Consider the following 16,094-nt stretch of genomic DNA (forward strand, 5'->3'; position numbering starts at 1 on the left):
TGCTTTTGGGTGACCTTATGCCACTCCTGGTACGTAAATCTAAGCAGTTCTTCCTTGTTTGATGGCTTGTGACTATCCATCTTCCTCTTGATTACATTCCAGAGGTTTTCAATGGGGTTCAGGTCTGGAGATTGGGCTGGCCATGACCGGGATTAGATGTGGTGGTATTTAATCCACACCTTGATTGACCTAGCTGTGTGTCATGACTCATTGTGCTGCTGGAAAAACCAGTCCTTCGAGTTGGGGGAACATTGCCTGACCAGAAGGAATCAACTGTTTTTCCAGGATAACCTTGTATGTGGCTTGATTTACCCATAGAGGTTGATATTAAATCCATGTAGCTTGAATGCACTAATGGCATTGATCTACCTGTTGGCGGTTCCTTAGGGTACCGTCACACTATACGATTTACCTACGATCACGACCAGCGATATGACCTGGCCGTGATCGTAGGTAAATCGTAGTGTGGTCGCTGAAGAGCTGTCACACAGCCAGCTCTCCAGCGACCAACGATGCCGAGGTCCCTGGGTAACCAGGGTAAACATCGGGTAACTAAGCGCAGGACCGCGCTTAGTTACCCGATGTTTACCCTGGTTACAAGCGTTAAACTAAAAAAAAAAAAACAGCACATACTTACATTCTGGTGTCCGTCAGGTCCCTTGCAGTCTGCTTCCCGCACTCACTGACTGCCGGCCGTAAAGTGAAAGTGAAAGCACAGCCGCTGTGCTCTGCTTTCACTTTACGGCCGGCAGTCACAGTGCGGGAAGCAGACGGCAAGGGACCTGACGGACACCAGAATGTAAGTGCTGTTTTTTTTTTTTTTTAGTTTAACGCTTGTAACCAGGGTAAACATCGGGTAACTAAGCGCGGTCCTGCGCTTAGTTACCCGATGTTTACCCTGGTTACAAGCGAACGCATCGCTGGATCGCATAGCTAGATCGGTGTCACACACACCGATCTAGCGATGACAGCGGGAGATCCAGCGATGAAAGAAAGTTCTAAACGATCTGCTACGACGTACGATTCTCAGCAGGATCCCTGATCGCTGCTGCGTGTCAGACACAGCGATATCGTAACGATATCGCTGGAACGTCACGAATCGTACCGTCGTAGCGATCGAAATGTTATAGTGTGACGGTACCCTTACCGTGGCTCATGTCTATATTGACAATTAAATCAGATGCAAAGGCATAATTATTATTATTATATATTAAATACTGCTGCATCTGCCTTTGTACGAGTACTTCTGTGACTTATATTTTGTGCCTCCTCCAGATTTCTGTGTTCTGTTTTGTTTGGTGTCTTTATATGATATAATGAAATATTTGGTTTTATAATTTTTGTGTCATAGTAAATATTTTCAGGTAGTTTTTCGGTTATATGTGTATATATGTGTATGTAATGTATGTATATAATCACTTTGCATCAGCATGCTAGAAATCCTAATAGACTATTGTCATAAAAACAAAAAAAAAGTGAAAATCTGAATGATTGTTTATGGTAATCTGCTCATGCAAAGTAATCTTGGTTGTGTACCTAAATTAATGCACCTACACAAATGAATGTCCAGAAATAGTGACCATCTCTTCTTCCTTCAGCGTACACCTGTCCTCATCTCACAGTTTTCAGTGAAAATGCAGTAGATATATTTGATGTCCGAAAAAGTGACTGGATCCAGACTGTCCATCTGAAGAAAGTGAGTTTCCTGGACTGCTAATAATTGAGTGCTTTCACATTGGAAAGTGCCTCCTATTCAGTGGCCCAGTTGGGGCTTATGTCTGAACCCCCCCACAAAACTGGATTCAGACGTATGCGCCGATGGGGCCATAGGCTATAATGGTGCTAACAGAGCGAACATTCTGCGTGGTATCCTGTGCTGCTAATTTTTTTTTTTTTCTCTTCCACAGGTTCGGCCTTTGAATTATGAAGGATCTCTGTGCGTCTTTGGAACGGAGAAAATCCGTCTGGTGTATCTACGTAATAAATTGGCTGGTTGGTGTTCTTAGATCTGTAGTCAAAATATGAATTATGTTTGTACAAAAGATTTTCTGCCCACTGACTGTCAATCCCCGACAGATCGAGATGAGTTTGACGTTCCAGAAACCTCAGATAACAGCCGGAGACAGATGGTTAAAACAAAGAGCAAAAGACATTTTTCCTTCCGGATATCGGATGAGGAGCGGCAACAGCAGAGAAGGTAAGGTGGCAGATTTGGGAATTATTCTGTGAGAAAGGTCACACTGATTTAGAATAGGTCTTTTATTAAACATCATTCCTTAGTACATTGATACTATACTGCTCACAGATCTGTTTCTCACATACATAACCCCAGATTCAGCGCTTCTCCTGCACAGCCGGCATACACAACCCCAGATTCAGCACTTCTCCGGCACAGCCGGCATACATAACCCCAGATTCAGCGCTTATCTGGCACAGCCGGCATACATAGCCCCAGATTCAGAGCTTCTCCTGCACAGCCGGCATACATAACCCCAGACTCGGCGCTTCTCCTGCACAGCCGACATACATAACCCCAGATTCAGCGCTTCTCTGGCACAGCCGGCATACATAACCCCAGATTCAGCGCTTCTCTGGCACAGCCGACATACATAACCCCAGATTCAGCGCTTTTCTGGCACAGCCGGCATACATAACCCCAGATTCAGCACTTCTCCGGCACAGCCGGCATACATAACCCCAGATTCAGCGCTTATCTGGCACAGCCGGCATACATAGCCCCAGATTCAGAGCTTCTCCTGCACAGCCGGCATACATAACCCCAGATTCAGCGCTTCTCCTGCACAGCCGACATACATAACCCCAGATTCAGCGCTTCTCTGGCACAGCCGGCATACATAACCCTAGATTCAGCGCTTTTCTGGCACAGCCGGCATACATAACCCCAGATTCAGCGCTTCTCTGGCACAGCCGGCATACATAACCCCAGATTCAGCGCTTCTCTGGCACAGCCGGCATACATAGCCCCAGATTCAGAGCTTCTCCTGCACAGCCGGCATACATAACCCCAGATTCAGCGCTTCTCTGGCACAGCCGGCATACATAACCCCAGATTCAGCGCTTCTCTGGCACAGCCGGCATACATAGCCCCAGATTCAGAGCTTCTCCTGCACAGCCGGCATACATAACCCCAGATTCAGCGCTTCTCCTGCACAGCCGGCATACATAACCCCAGATTCAGCGCTTCTCCGGCACAGCCGGCATACATAACCCCAGATTCAGCGCTTCTCTGGCACAGCCGGCATACATATATACAAGTCCTGACTGTAGATTTAGGGGGGGAAATGACATGTGGCAGATTTATTGTTTAAAAATCTGCTCCATACGTCTGAATGGGGTTATTTTTATAGCGCGTGCATGGTAGCAGACATTTCTGCAACAAATGTGCCACGTATGAATTCACTCGTCTACAGATCCCATGTAGCCAATCCTATTAACACGGAGGCAGCACCTTACTCCATACCAGTAGGGAAAAATGCTCAGTCTAGTCCTTTAAAGACCTTCCTGTATGTGTTTAACGTCTAGATCATCTAATAGTTTCTGCCATATCTTTTCTGTAATTCTATTCACAGGGAGATGATGAAAGATCCTCAGATGAGATCAAAACTCATCTCCAATCCTAAGAATTTTAATCATTTGGTTCATGTTGGACCTGGAGATGGAAAACATCAGTTGAAAGATCTTCCAGTGGTAAGACCTGTATAATAGAGATTTGGTCACATCACTTTAAGAAGAACAGGTCACTTCTGAAAATAATCTGAGATTACCACTTTAACCTCTAGATATTATTGGTCTCTGGACTTGGGTCAAATGGTGCGTATGCTGAGAATGTGCATCCTAAATGTCACAGCGGCTTTCCGTTACATCAGAATATTGCTCATGCATTGCCTATCGTTAATGGCCATATGGTTTTGCAGAAACCATGTCATTGTTAACAACAATAGGCAAGTTATTAGCAATTCATTTCTAAGGATGCCAGCAGATAGCCGCAAGGACATTTAGGAAGCAGTTTCTCAGCATACGCACCTTAGCATACGTGTGATTCCCCCCATCCTTGGTGATTTCACCTTTTTTTAATGGTTGAACTTTGTTGGGCTACTGTGTAAATTGGTTAACAAAATGGCCAACTTTTTAATGCAGTGATCAGGATGCATTTTTTTTTATCCAAAAGCAAATGATAAAGGTTCCCATTGAATGATGGTAAGCAGAGATCTAAATAATGCTGGAGATTAATGACATGGACCACACATCCAGAACTTTTGCAGCATGAGAGCTGTAGGGCACCTAAATCGTTCCCCCTGCTGGTGTGGTTTAATTTTTGCAGTGGGAGCTGCACCTTTAAGGTTGGAGATCCACTAAGAGGCTCACAGTGTTCTTCATACAGTCTGATCAAAATGTTCATCTAAGATCCTTATGTTCAGTATTAGACATTTTTGCAGGCCAGTCCACTTTTTTTTTTTTCTTCTCCAGTTAAGGCAGAGATTTAATCATTTGTGGGAAATTGAGGCAGAAAATGATATGTATATATGTATACATCTTGACAAAGACTCACACCTTGAGCTGAAAGGTCGCAGGAGCCCATATGGGCTAATAAACCACTATTCCTGGAAGGTCTGGCACCCATTTTTTACATACTACTTGCTAGTGCTGCTTTTCATCTTTCATATACGATTTATACATTTTGGGGTTTTTTGTTTCTCTTTTTTTTCTGGTATACCATTTGTGGCACTAATCTTAACTACAATATTGTAACTTTGGTAAATTATTAATCAGGCACAAGAAGAGAAAAGGAGGAGCAGTGGACAAGAAGTAGCCGGGGTGGGAAGACCATTATCTTCCAGCAGTGACACTGGTATGTACCCGACACAGTATTTGACTCCTACCATGTAATAGTCTAACATGGCTAAATAATATAGATTCTTCTTTCCAGTAAAACGAAGCTCCTACAGCTCGCAGTCAGAAGATTCCCTTTCCTCACCTCACAGTTTGAAGACCTCGTCTGACGTCCTACATGAGGTAAGAACATGTTACGTGCTCCTTATGTCACATGTTAATGTAATGGAATTAAAATTATTTAACCACCACTGTACATTTAGGTTTATTAGCCCAAGTTAGAAACCAATCCAACAAGAACAATGCACCACAACTAATACAAATGCCGATTTTAAGGACTACTGCAGTCTCCAAATTATTCACCCCCATCATGACAAGTGACTTTAGTACTTGGAACACCAGCTACTGGCAGTACTTGTGAGGCATCTTGGCCCATTCCTCATGGTTATTGACCTCCATGTCTGTTTCTTGCAGCCACAATCGCTTTCTTCAAATCCCCTAAAGATATTCTAAGGCATTCACATTAGGTGACTCACTGCCTTTCAGGATCTTTCAGGTTTAATTCTGAAACCAATATTTGGTGGCCTTTGAGATCATTGTGGTGTTTGAAAGTCCACTGATGCCCACGCTTCGGTTTCCTCATAGAAAGCATGATATTTTCTCCTAGTATTTTCTGATAATTGATTAGATCCATCTTCCCTTCCACTTGCTGCAGGCTTCTAGTTCCAGAGGAGCCAAAGCAGTCCCTTAGAATCACCGAGCCCCCACCATACTTCACTGTAGGCATCATTGAGCCACCACCATGCTTTACTGCAGGCAGTTAAAGAACGAAGCATACGCTGAAGAGAATAGTCTTCCTCATAATACTGCATTCTGTCCAGTTTTATTTCATTGCTGCATAGAACAGCATCCCAAAACTTCTGTGTCTTATTTATAATGTTTTGGGCATGTTGGATCAGACTTTTTCTTCTGCTTTTGGATTAGTAGAGGTGACATTTGAGTCCGGGCATACAGAGATTTAGTACCCTCGTTACTGTGCAAACTGAAACATCAGTGCTGCTGCCACTGAACCTTGTTGAGGACTTCCCAAGTCACTCCAGGGTTTTTAACCACCTGCCTCCTCAAAGCTGGTGGCAGTCGGGGACAGCTTCCGCTTTCTGACACATCTTGGAACTGTAGTTGGCGTTCCTTTTAACTTTGAACTTGCAAACTTCTCAACTATTTGGACTACTCTCTTGACAACCTAAGAGCATTAGTGAACTTGGAGGCCGTGGCCAAGGAGGAATTTGCTAAGATTCCGAACGAACATTTTTGGAAGCGGGTGTCTGGCTTTGCATCACGTCATTACAGCCAGAAGGACTTGATTAAGTAGGAAAGATGTTTGTCATGAAGGGGTGACTAATTGTGAGACTGCAGTAGTCAGTAAAAGGTGACTTTTTTTTGCTGAATTTGTCATAGCAATGTGTTATATTAGTAATGTTGGAACAATTTACTATATACTGTTCTTGTTTGTAAATTTTGCTAATAAACCTTTCTGCTGTTTGCAATAAATCAAACTAAATTGCAATGGAGGTTGAATAATTTTGCTTATGGTAGTTTCCTTATGTCTAACACCATCAGGAAATTCTAGAAGGGATGCTTCAAGCATTAATACAAATATAAAATCGACTTACGGTATTTTACTAACCGCTGTAAATCTTCCTTTTTAGGTTTCTGACCACAGCGGTGTCTTGAATACATCCAGTACTTCTTCATAAGATCAGATGCTTGGTCCAGTAGCTTTTATTTTCTACCCAGAATAAATCACAAGTGACTTGGATTTTTATGACTTTTTGCTACAGTCATTTTTTTTTTTTTTATACTTACGAACTTAAGTTTTAATGGAAGTATGAATTTTTTTTTTGCGGATTGTCACAGTTGGGAGACTTCATGGATTCTATAACACTTCATCTCTCTTGTACTCCTGGCACATTTTGTACATTAGGCACCCAATCAAGAGAATGAATTGGATAGTGTTTATAAAATGATTTTAAAAGGCAAGAAGCACTGACAGTGAGACTTTTTTTTAATTGAGTTTATTATATATGTACATGGAATTTCAGAAGCGATAAAGTCTTGTTTGGAAAATGTCCTTTTATGCTTCGGCTGTGAATATACAGCATTTGTATGTAAGATAAAAATTTATACAACATAAATATTATGAAATCTATGACCGTGTCCATTCACTGACGGCAAGTAGCACGGGAAACTGGGGGATTGGTTCTGTGTCCTATTGAAGCAAAGTAATAACTGGATCAACCACCAAAGTCGCCTTGGGTAACATGTTTGAGCTCTGTTCACATTTGTCATACGAGGGCCCCAAGTGGCACTTGCAATCAACCCTCTTGGAGTAGATAAAACTGCAGAAATGGGAGAAAAAAAAAGGAAAGGTCAGCTAACCCCTATAGGTAGGTAGCCAGCAGCTGCAACTAACACTGTACCCGCTATTAAAAAGCAATGAATATTCACTGCTCTCCAGTGAGTATTTTGGCAGCTGTCCTCTGCTTGTAAGCAACACATGATGTCTCTGCCATGTGCTGCCTACAAGCATAAATCAGCTGCTGCGAGGGAGCGCAGGAAGGTAAGTAATTTTTTATTTTTCTCTGATGGGGGTCAATCATACCAGGGTGGGGCCGACAGGGCCATATATACCAACATGAGGGATATAAAGTACAGAATTGAGCACATCTTTTTCTTCAATTTCTTCTAATTTCCACCTCTAAAACCTAGGTGTGTCTTATGGTCTGAAAAATACGGTACCTCATCGCTTGCAGCTGCTCTGGACTCCTCGGTGTCTTCCAGCTCTCTGCACTGTGACTGCTCAGGTAGAGGCCGCACAGACTTGAGGTCATCATGAAACGTCAGTCGCAGGACGTGGAAGACGTCTCAGCCGCAGAACAGGGAGAGGTAAGTACTGGGGTCCTCAGCAAGCAGCGGGGGGGGGGGGGGGGGGGGTCCACTCATGGGCCCAGGCACTGGGCCCCCATAGCGCACCGCTGTCCCCGACAGTGAGTGAGCCCCCCCTCACCTGCTCAGGGCCCCGGTACTTGCCCGGGTGCTGATGCCGGCCCTGCCTTGGAGTACCCCTTTAACCCCTTCCCGACCTTTGACGCATACGCTGCGTCATGAAAGTCGGTGCCATTCCGACCCATGACGCAGCATATGCGTCATGGAAAGATCGCGTCCCTGCAGGCCGGGTGAAAGGGTTAACTCCCATTTCACCCGATCTGCAGGGACAGGGGGAGTGGTAGTTTAGCCCAGGGGGGGTGGCTTCACCCCCTCGTGGCTACGATCGCTCTGATTGGCTGTTGAAAGTGAAACTGCCAATCAGAGCGATTTGTAATATTTCACCTAAAAAACTGGTGAAATATTACAATCCAGCCATGGCCGATGCTACAATATCATCGGCCATGGCTGGAAACACTTATGTGCACCCACCCCACTCCTCCGATCGCCCCCCCAGCCCCCCGATCTGTGGTCCGCTCCCCTCCGTCCTGTGCTCCGCTCCCCCGTCCTCCTGTCCGCTTGCCCGTGCCCGCACTCCGATCCCCCCCCGCACACAGCGACCCCCCCGTGCTCCGATCCACCCCCCCCCCGCACAGCGATCCCTCACCCCGTGCTCCAATCCTTCCCCGTGCTCCAATCCTCCCTCCCGTGTTCCGATCCACCCCCCCATGATCCGATCCACCCCCCCCGTGCTCCGACGCCCCCCCGTGCCCTGATCTCCCCCCCCTTATACTTACCTGGCCGCCCGAGGTCCGTCCGTCTTCTTTCCTGGGCGCCGCCATCTTCCAAAATGGCGGGTGCATGTGCAGTGCGCCCGCCGAATCTGCCGGCCGGCAGATTCGTTCCAGAGTGAATTTTGATCACTGAGATAGGTTATATCTCAGTGATCAAAATAAAAAAAATAGTAAATGACCCCCCCCCCTTTGTCACCCCCATAGATAGGGACAATAAAAAAAATAAAGAATTTTTTTTTTTTCACTAAGGTTGGGGTAAGAACTAGGGTTAGGGTTAGGGGTAGGGTTAGGGGTAGGGTTAGGGCTAGGGCTAGGGTTAGGGTTAGGGTTAGGGTTTCGGTATGTGCACACGTATTCTGGTCCTATGCGGATTTTTCCGCAGCGGATTTGAAAAATCCACAGTGCTAAACCGCTGCCGATTTATCGTGGATTTACCGCGGTTTTTCTGCGCATTTCACTGCGGTTTTACAACTGCGAATTTTCTATTGGAGCAGTTGTAAAACCGCTGCGGAATCCGCAGAAAGAAGTGACATGCTGCGGAATGTAAACCGCTGCGTTTCCGTGCAGTTTTTCCGCAGCATGTGTACAGCGATTTTTGGTTCCCATAGGTTCACATTGAACTGTAAACTCATGGGAAACTGCTGCGGATCCGCAGCGTTTTCTGCAGCGTGTGCACATACCTTTAGAATTAGGCTATGTGCACACGGTGCGGATTGGCCGCTGCGGATCCGCAGCAGTGTTCCATCAGGTTTACAGTACCATGTAAACATATGGAAAACCAAATCCGCTGTGCCCATGGTTCAGAAAATACCGCGCGGGAACGCTGCGTTGTATTTTCCGCAGCATGCCAATTCTTTGTGCGGATTCCGCAGCGTTTTACACCTGTTCCTCAATAGGAATCCACAGGTGAAATCCGCACAAAAAACACTGGAAATCCACGGTAAATCCACAGGTAAAACGCAGTGCCTTTTACCCGCGGATTTTTCAAAAATGATGCTGAAAAATCTCATACGAATCCGCAACGTTGGCACATAGCCTTAGAGTTGGGTTGGAATTAGGGTTGTGGTTAGGGTTAGGGGTGTGTTGGGGTTAGGGTTGTGGTTAGGGGTGTGTTGGGGTTAGGGTTGTGATTAGGGTTACGGCTACAGTTGGGATAAGGGTTAGGGGTGTGTTGGAGGTAGAATTGAGGGGTTTCCACTGTTTAGGCACTTCAGGGGGTCTCCAAACGCAACATGGCGCCACCATTGATTCCAGCCAATCTTGTATTCAAAAATTCAAATGGTGCTCCCTCACTTCCGAACCCCGACGTGTGCCCAAACAGTGGTTTACCCCCACATATGGGGTACCAGCATACTCAGGACAAACTGCGCAACAATTACTGGGGTCCAATTTCTCCTGTTACCCTTGAGAAAATAAAAAATTGCTTGCTAAAACATCATTTTTGAGGAAAGAAAAATGATTTTTTATTTTCACGGCTCTGCGTTGTAAACGTCTGTGAAGCACTTGGGGGTTCAAAGTGCTCACCACACATCTAGATAAGTTCCTTGGGGGGTCTAGTTTCCAAAATGGGGTCACTTGTGGGGGGTTTCTACTGTTTAGGCACACCAGGGGCTCTGCAAACGCAACGTGACGCCCGCAGACCATTCCATCAAAGTCTGCATTTCAAAAGTCACTACTTCCCTTCTGAGCCCCCACGTGTGCCCAAACAGTGGTTTACCCCCACACATGGGGCATCAGCGTACTCAGGAGAAACTGGACAACAACTTTTGGGGTCCAATTTCTCCTGTAACCCTTGGGAAAATAAAAAATTCTGGGCTAAAAAATTATTTTTGAGGAAAGAAAACGTATTTATTATTTTCACTGCTCTGTGTTATGAACTTCTGTGAAGCACTTGGGGGTTCAAAGTGCTCACCTCACATCTAGATAAGTTCCTTTCGGGGTCTAGTTTCCAAAATGGGGTCACTTGTGGGGGGTTTCTACTGTTTAGCCACATCAGGGGCTCTGCAAACGCAACGTGACGCCCACAGAGCATTCCATCAAAGTCTGCATTTCAAAACGTCACTACTTCACTTCCGAGCCCCAGCATGTGCCTAAACAGTGGTTTACCCCCACATATGGGGTATCAGCGTACTCAGGAGAAACTGGACAACAACTTTTGGGGTCAAATTTCTCCTGTTACCCTTGGGAAAATAAAAAATTGCGGGCTAAAATTCATTTTTGAGAAAATAATTTTTTTTTTTTATTTTCATGGCTCTGCGTTATAAACTTCTGTGAAGCACTTGAGGGTTCAAAGTGCTCACTACACATCTAGATTAGTTCCTTTGGGGGTCTAGTTTCCAAAATGGGGTAATTTGTGGGGGATCTCCAATGTTTAGGCACACAGGGGCTCTCCAAACGCGACATGGTGTCCGCTAATGATTGGAGATAATTTTCCATTTAAAAAGCCAAATGGCGTGCCTTCCCTTCTGAGCCCTGCCGTGCGCCCAAACAGTGGTTTACCCCCACATATGGGGTATCTGCATACTCAGGACAAACTGGTCAATAACATTTGTGGTCCAATTTCTCCTATTACCATTGGCAAAATAGGAAATTCCAGGCTAAAAAATCATTTTTGAGAAAAGAAAAATTATTTTTTATTTTCATGGCTCTGCATTATAAACTTCTGTGAAGCACCTGGGGGTTTAAAGTGCTCAGTATGCATCTAGATAAGTTCCTTGGGGGGTCTAGTTTCCAAAATGGGGTCACTTGTGGGGGAGCTCCATTGCATAGGCACACAGGGGCTCTCCAAATGCGACATGGTGTCCGCTAACAATTGGAGCTAATTTTCCATTCAAAAAGTTAAAAGGCGCGCCTTCCCTTCCGAGCCCTGCCGTGTGCCCAAACAGTGGTTTACCCCCACATATGAGGTATCGGCGTACTCGGGAGAAATTGCTCAACAAATTTTAGGATCCATTTTATCCTATTGCCCATGTGAAAATGAAAAAATTGAGGCGAAAATAAATTTTTTGTGAAAAAAAAAGTACTTTTTCATTTTTACGGATCAATTTGTGAAGCACCTGAGGGTTTAAAGTGCTCACTAGGCATCTAGATAAGTTCCTTGGGGGGTCCAGTTTCCAAAATGGGGTCACTTGTGGGGGAGCTCCAATGTTTAAGCACACAGGGTCTCTCCAAACGCGACATGGTGTCCGCTAACGATGGAGATAATTTTTCATTCAAAAAGTCAAATGGCGCTCCTTCCCTTCCGAGCCTTACCATGTGCCCAAACAGTGGTTTACCCCCACATGTGAAGTATCGGTGTACTCAGGAGAAATTGCCAAACAAATTTTAGGATCCATTTTATCCTGTTGTCCATGTGAAAATGAAAAAATTGAGGCTAAAAGAATTTTTTTGTGAAAAAAAAGTACTTTTTCATTTTTACGGATCAATTTGTGAAGCACCTGGGGGTTTAAAGGGCTCACTATGCATCTAGATAAGTTCCTTGGGGCGTCTAGTTTCCAAAATGGGGTCACTTGTTGGGGAGCTCCAATTTTTAGGCACACGGGGGCTCTCCAAATGTGACATGGTGTCCGCTAAAGAGTGCAGCCAATTTTTCATTCAAAAAGTCAAATGGCGCTCCTTCCCTTCCAAGCCCTGCCGTGCGCCCAAACAGTGGTTTACCCCCACATATGAGGTATCAGCGTACTCAGGACAAATTGGACAACAACGTACGTGGTTCAGTTTCTCCTTTTACCATTGGGAAAATAAAAAAATTGTTGCTGAAAAATCATTTTTGTGACTAAAAAGTTAAATGTTCATTTTTTCCTTCCATGTTGCTTCTGCTGCTGTGAAGCACCTGAAGGGTTAATAAACTTCTTGAATGTGGTTTTGTGCACCTTGAGGGGTGCAGTTTTTAGAATGGTGTCACTTTTGGGTATTTTCAGCCATATAGACCCCTCAAACTGACTTCAAATGTGAGGTGGTCCCTAAAAAAAATGGTTTTGTAAATTTCGTTGTAAAAATGAGAAATCGCTGGTCAAATTTTAACCCTTATAACTTCCTAGCAAAAAAAAATTTTGTTTCCAAAATTGTGCTGATGTAAAGTAGACGTGTGGGAAATGTTATTTATTAACTATTTTGTGTCACATAACTCTCTGGTTTAACAGAATAAAAATTCAAAATGTGAAAATTGCGAAATTTTCAAAATTTTCGCCAAATTTCCGTTTTTATCACAAATAAACACAGAATTTATTGACCTAAATTTACCACTAACATGAAGCCCAATATGTCACGAAAAAACAATCTCAGAACCGCTAGGATCCATTGAAGCGTTCCTGAGTTATTACCTCATGAAGGGACACTGGTCAGAATTGCAAAAAACGGCAAGGTCTTTAAGGTCAAAATAGGCTGGGTCATGAAGGGGTTAAATAAAATATATATATATTGTGTAATATGGTATTATACGCTAACTGGTGATGAATCGCTGTCAGTCAAACAAACGACTAGCACACAATTGTCGGATTGCCAGTGTCGAAAGGATGCGCTTCAATTGTGAACTTGGCCAGTACGGAGTCCACAATAGCAGTGCATCCTTTTGCCAGTATGTACCCATAGTTTACGTGGATTGTACTCTAATCTGGAGGTGCCACTGGATTGAAAGGCCTTTTATATTAGAACAGTGTTCCCCAAGTCCGGTCCTCAAGAGCCACCAACAGGTCATGTTTTCAGGATTTCCTTAGTATTGCCCAGGTGATAATTGCTTCACCTGCACCGGCAATAATTCCATCACCTGTGCAATACTAAGGAAATCATGACACATGAATGACCTGTTGGTGGCTCTTGAGGACTGGACTTGGGGAACACTATTAGAATATTGAAGATGGTGGTTTATAGGGCTGGCAATCACTGAACAATGCAGAATGGGTTTGAAAATATTGGCCTCAATTCATCATTTGCATGTTTTTGTCACTTTCCTTTTTTTGTATTGTAGTAGTTGCCTTATCTGGTACCAAATGGCACACAGTAGCCCTTTTTTATGAGAAATTCATGAATTTGTTGACTTTTTTGGCACTAAAAGTCACAAATTGCACCAAAATACTGGTGTACTCAAAAATGCATGACAGGGAAGAGACTAGAGCAAATCTGCACCAACTTTTCAAAAAGTTGCAATTGATGGGCTAAAACATCTGGATGTGCTAGACTCTACCCACAAAGCAGAAAGAAAAAAAACGTAGAACTTTTTTTTAAAGTTGTTTGTTTATTTGGGTGAAAAAAAGGCTAAAAAGCAAAGATGAATAGATGCCATTGGGTCTTCAGTATTCTAATTTTTTTTCCTCTACCAATAGATAGATTGATTCCAGACTGTTGTATTTGCTAACTGGTAGTTGCTTTGATTTATTTTTATGCCTTCCTAAACAGGATCAGAAGTAGGACCTTATTCATGTATATAAAATGGGAAATACATACCACATCTTGTTTTACTGTCACTTTACTCTTTAATCCAGTTTTCTTACACCGAGCTTGAGGGGTCCCTTGGCAGCTCTTCGCTCGGCTCTTTTGGCTTCCATCTCTCGCTGACGGTCCTCCCTCTTCTTCTTGGCAATCTCTGCTTTGCTTAGGCCTGTATACAAGCAACATGTATTTGCATGTAATATTACAGCACTGATCATGTAATAAAAAAATAAAATAAAAAAAATTATATAAACCAGAGGCAAACTGGTAATTTACCCAGCTCGGCTTCCACTGACTCCCAATTGTCCTCTCCTCCCCAGTCTCCACCTCCTTCTGAACTCTGATTGTCCTGTTGTTTCTGTAGAAGAATCACCATTACTTATCATATAAATACAGGATTAAATCTAGACACACATCTTCGCAACAAATGTCTAACATACGTGTAAAGCTATATACACACACACATTAGGCCATGATCAGTATTTGTAAGCTAAAACCAGGAGTGGGTGACAAATGCAGAACTGGTGATGTGTTTCTATTAGACGTTCCTCTGATTGTTCCTCTCCTGGTCTTGGTCCTGAACGCATCACTATAGACTGGTTTGGCCAACAGTCTAATGTGTATGGATGTGCCGCTGACTGATGGTCGGGAGAGATATCGATCAGGGATGTCAGATTGTGTTGTTCTCCCAGACATAAGGGGCCGGCCGCCAACTTTCTCATAGACAGCACAGGAGGATAGTGAAAAGTCAACTTTGTTTTAATACATATGCAAATTAAGCATAGAGTTGTGTTTTAAACGCCTTTCTGCCATCGGACGGAATAGTACGTCTGATGGCAGAACTCCTGCTTTGAGGCAGGTTTCGCATCAAAGCTGGGACATGTCAGCTGTTTTGAACAGCTGACATTTGCCCGCAATAGGCGGGGGTGGAATCTCGATCCGCCCACACCTATTAGTTAAATGCCGCTGTCAAACTCTGACAGCGGCATTTAACAAGTGCTTCCGGCCATTGGGCGCACCGCTGACCCCCGTCACGTGATCAGGGGTCAGCAATGCATCGGCATGACAACCAGAGGTCTCCTGAAGACCTCTATGGTTGTTGATGCCAGATTGCTGTGAGCGCAATGGTCAGCGCTCATAGCAATGCTGTAATTCAGCTACCTTGGAGCGATCTGAGCATCACTCCTGTGTAGCAGAACGGATCAGGCTATGCCAGCTTCTAGCCTCCCATGGAGACTATTCAACCATTGCAAAAGTAAAAAAAAAAAAAAAAAATGTTTAAATCATCCCCCTTTCGCCCCATTCAAAATAAAATACAAAAAAATCAAACATACACATATTTGGTATCGCCGTGTTCAGTATAGACCGATCAATAAAAAAAAAGGATTAACCTGATCGCTAAACTGCGTAGCAAGAAAAAAATTAAACGCTAGAATTAAGTTTTAAAATGCAATAACGGGCGATCAAAAGAACTTATCTGCACCAATATGGTATTAAAAACGTCAGCTTGGCAGGCAAAAAATAAGCCCTCACCGGCCCAAGATCACGAAAACAAGATTGCCTTGTGCAGGCATGTACTACGGAGCACAGAGAATGAACTTCAATCCAACATTGCAGCCAGTGGGTAAGGAAAGGGTGAATCAAACACCCAAAAACCCCGGCCCTATGGCTGAAGATTGTTCCCTCCAAATTCAGGTGACAGAGTCCCTTTAAGGATTTAAGTTCCAATCCTATATATGGTTTAAACTTCCACTGCATTGGTTAGTGTGCAAGGACAAGAGGCTGACCTGGAAGGAAGGGTGGATAGGAATCTTCCTTGTCCCTACGAAGTAAGTGGAACATTAATCTTTCAACTGTCCAACTCTGTGTGTGGACCTACTGATCTTCAGCTGGCTGTTTTTTTTTTTTTTTCCAGATGCCTTACAATATGGCACCTGATTAGGATGTCTGGACCTAATAGCAGCAGGCTGATTGTACTGGAACAAAGTTGTCCATATTCAAGATATCTAGTGTAAGGTCGGGTCACACTTGTGAGTG

At 44.0% G+C, this 16,094-nt stretch overlaps 2 protein-coding genes across 5 annotated transcripts in view; one reads left to right on the top strand and one right to left on the bottom strand.

Moving 5' to 3' along the window:
• The window catches only part of CDC42BPG (CDC42 binding protein kinase gamma), a 137,235-nt gene extending 130,175 nt beyond the window's left edge, over nucleotides 1-7,060 (top strand). For 2 of the 3 annotated variants that reach the window (XM_069739471.1, XM_069739470.1), the window contains 7 exons: nucleotides 1,599-1,696; nucleotides 1,908-1,992; nucleotides 2,077-2,197; nucleotides 3,591-3,708; nucleotides 4,792-4,870; nucleotides 4,949-5,034; nucleotides 6,561-7,060. In XM_069739471.1, coding sequence (XP_069595572.1) covers nucleotides 1,599-1,696; nucleotides 1,908-1,992; nucleotides 2,077-2,197; nucleotides 3,591-3,708; nucleotides 4,792-4,870; nucleotides 4,949-5,034; nucleotides 6,561-6,608 — 635 coding nt within the window. In that variant the 3' untranslated portion in view covers nucleotides 6,609-7,060. The remainder of the gene's footprint in view (nucleotides 1-1,598; nucleotides 1,697-1,907; nucleotides 1,993-2,076; nucleotides 2,198-3,590; nucleotides 3,709-4,791; nucleotides 4,871-4,948; nucleotides 5,035-6,560) is intronic. The other variant, XM_069739472.1, reaches the window with a different exon arrangement.
• The window catches only part of SCYL1 (SCY1 like pseudokinase 1), a 94,078-nt gene continuing 85,020 nt past the window's right edge, over nucleotides 7,037-16,094 (bottom strand). For both annotated transcript variants that reach the window (XM_069739473.1, XM_069739474.1), the window contains 3 exons: nucleotides 14,334-14,415; nucleotides 14,073-14,226; nucleotides 7,037-7,250 (listed from right to left, as the gene is read on the bottom strand). In XM_069739473.1, coding sequence (XP_069595574.1) covers nucleotides 14,102-14,226; nucleotides 14,334-14,415 — 207 coding nt within the window. In that variant the 3' untranslated portion in view covers nucleotides 7,037-7,250; nucleotides 14,073-14,101. The remainder of the gene's footprint in view (nucleotides 7,251-14,072; nucleotides 14,227-14,333; nucleotides 14,416-16,094) is intronic.

Source organism: Ranitomeya imitator, chromosome 9, assembly GCF_032444005.1.
Source record: "Ranitomeya imitator isolate aRanImi1 chromosome 9, aRanImi1.pri, whole genome shotgun sequence".
NCBI lineage: Eukaryota > Metazoa > Chordata > Amphibia > Anura > Dendrobatidae > Ranitomeya > Ranitomeya imitator.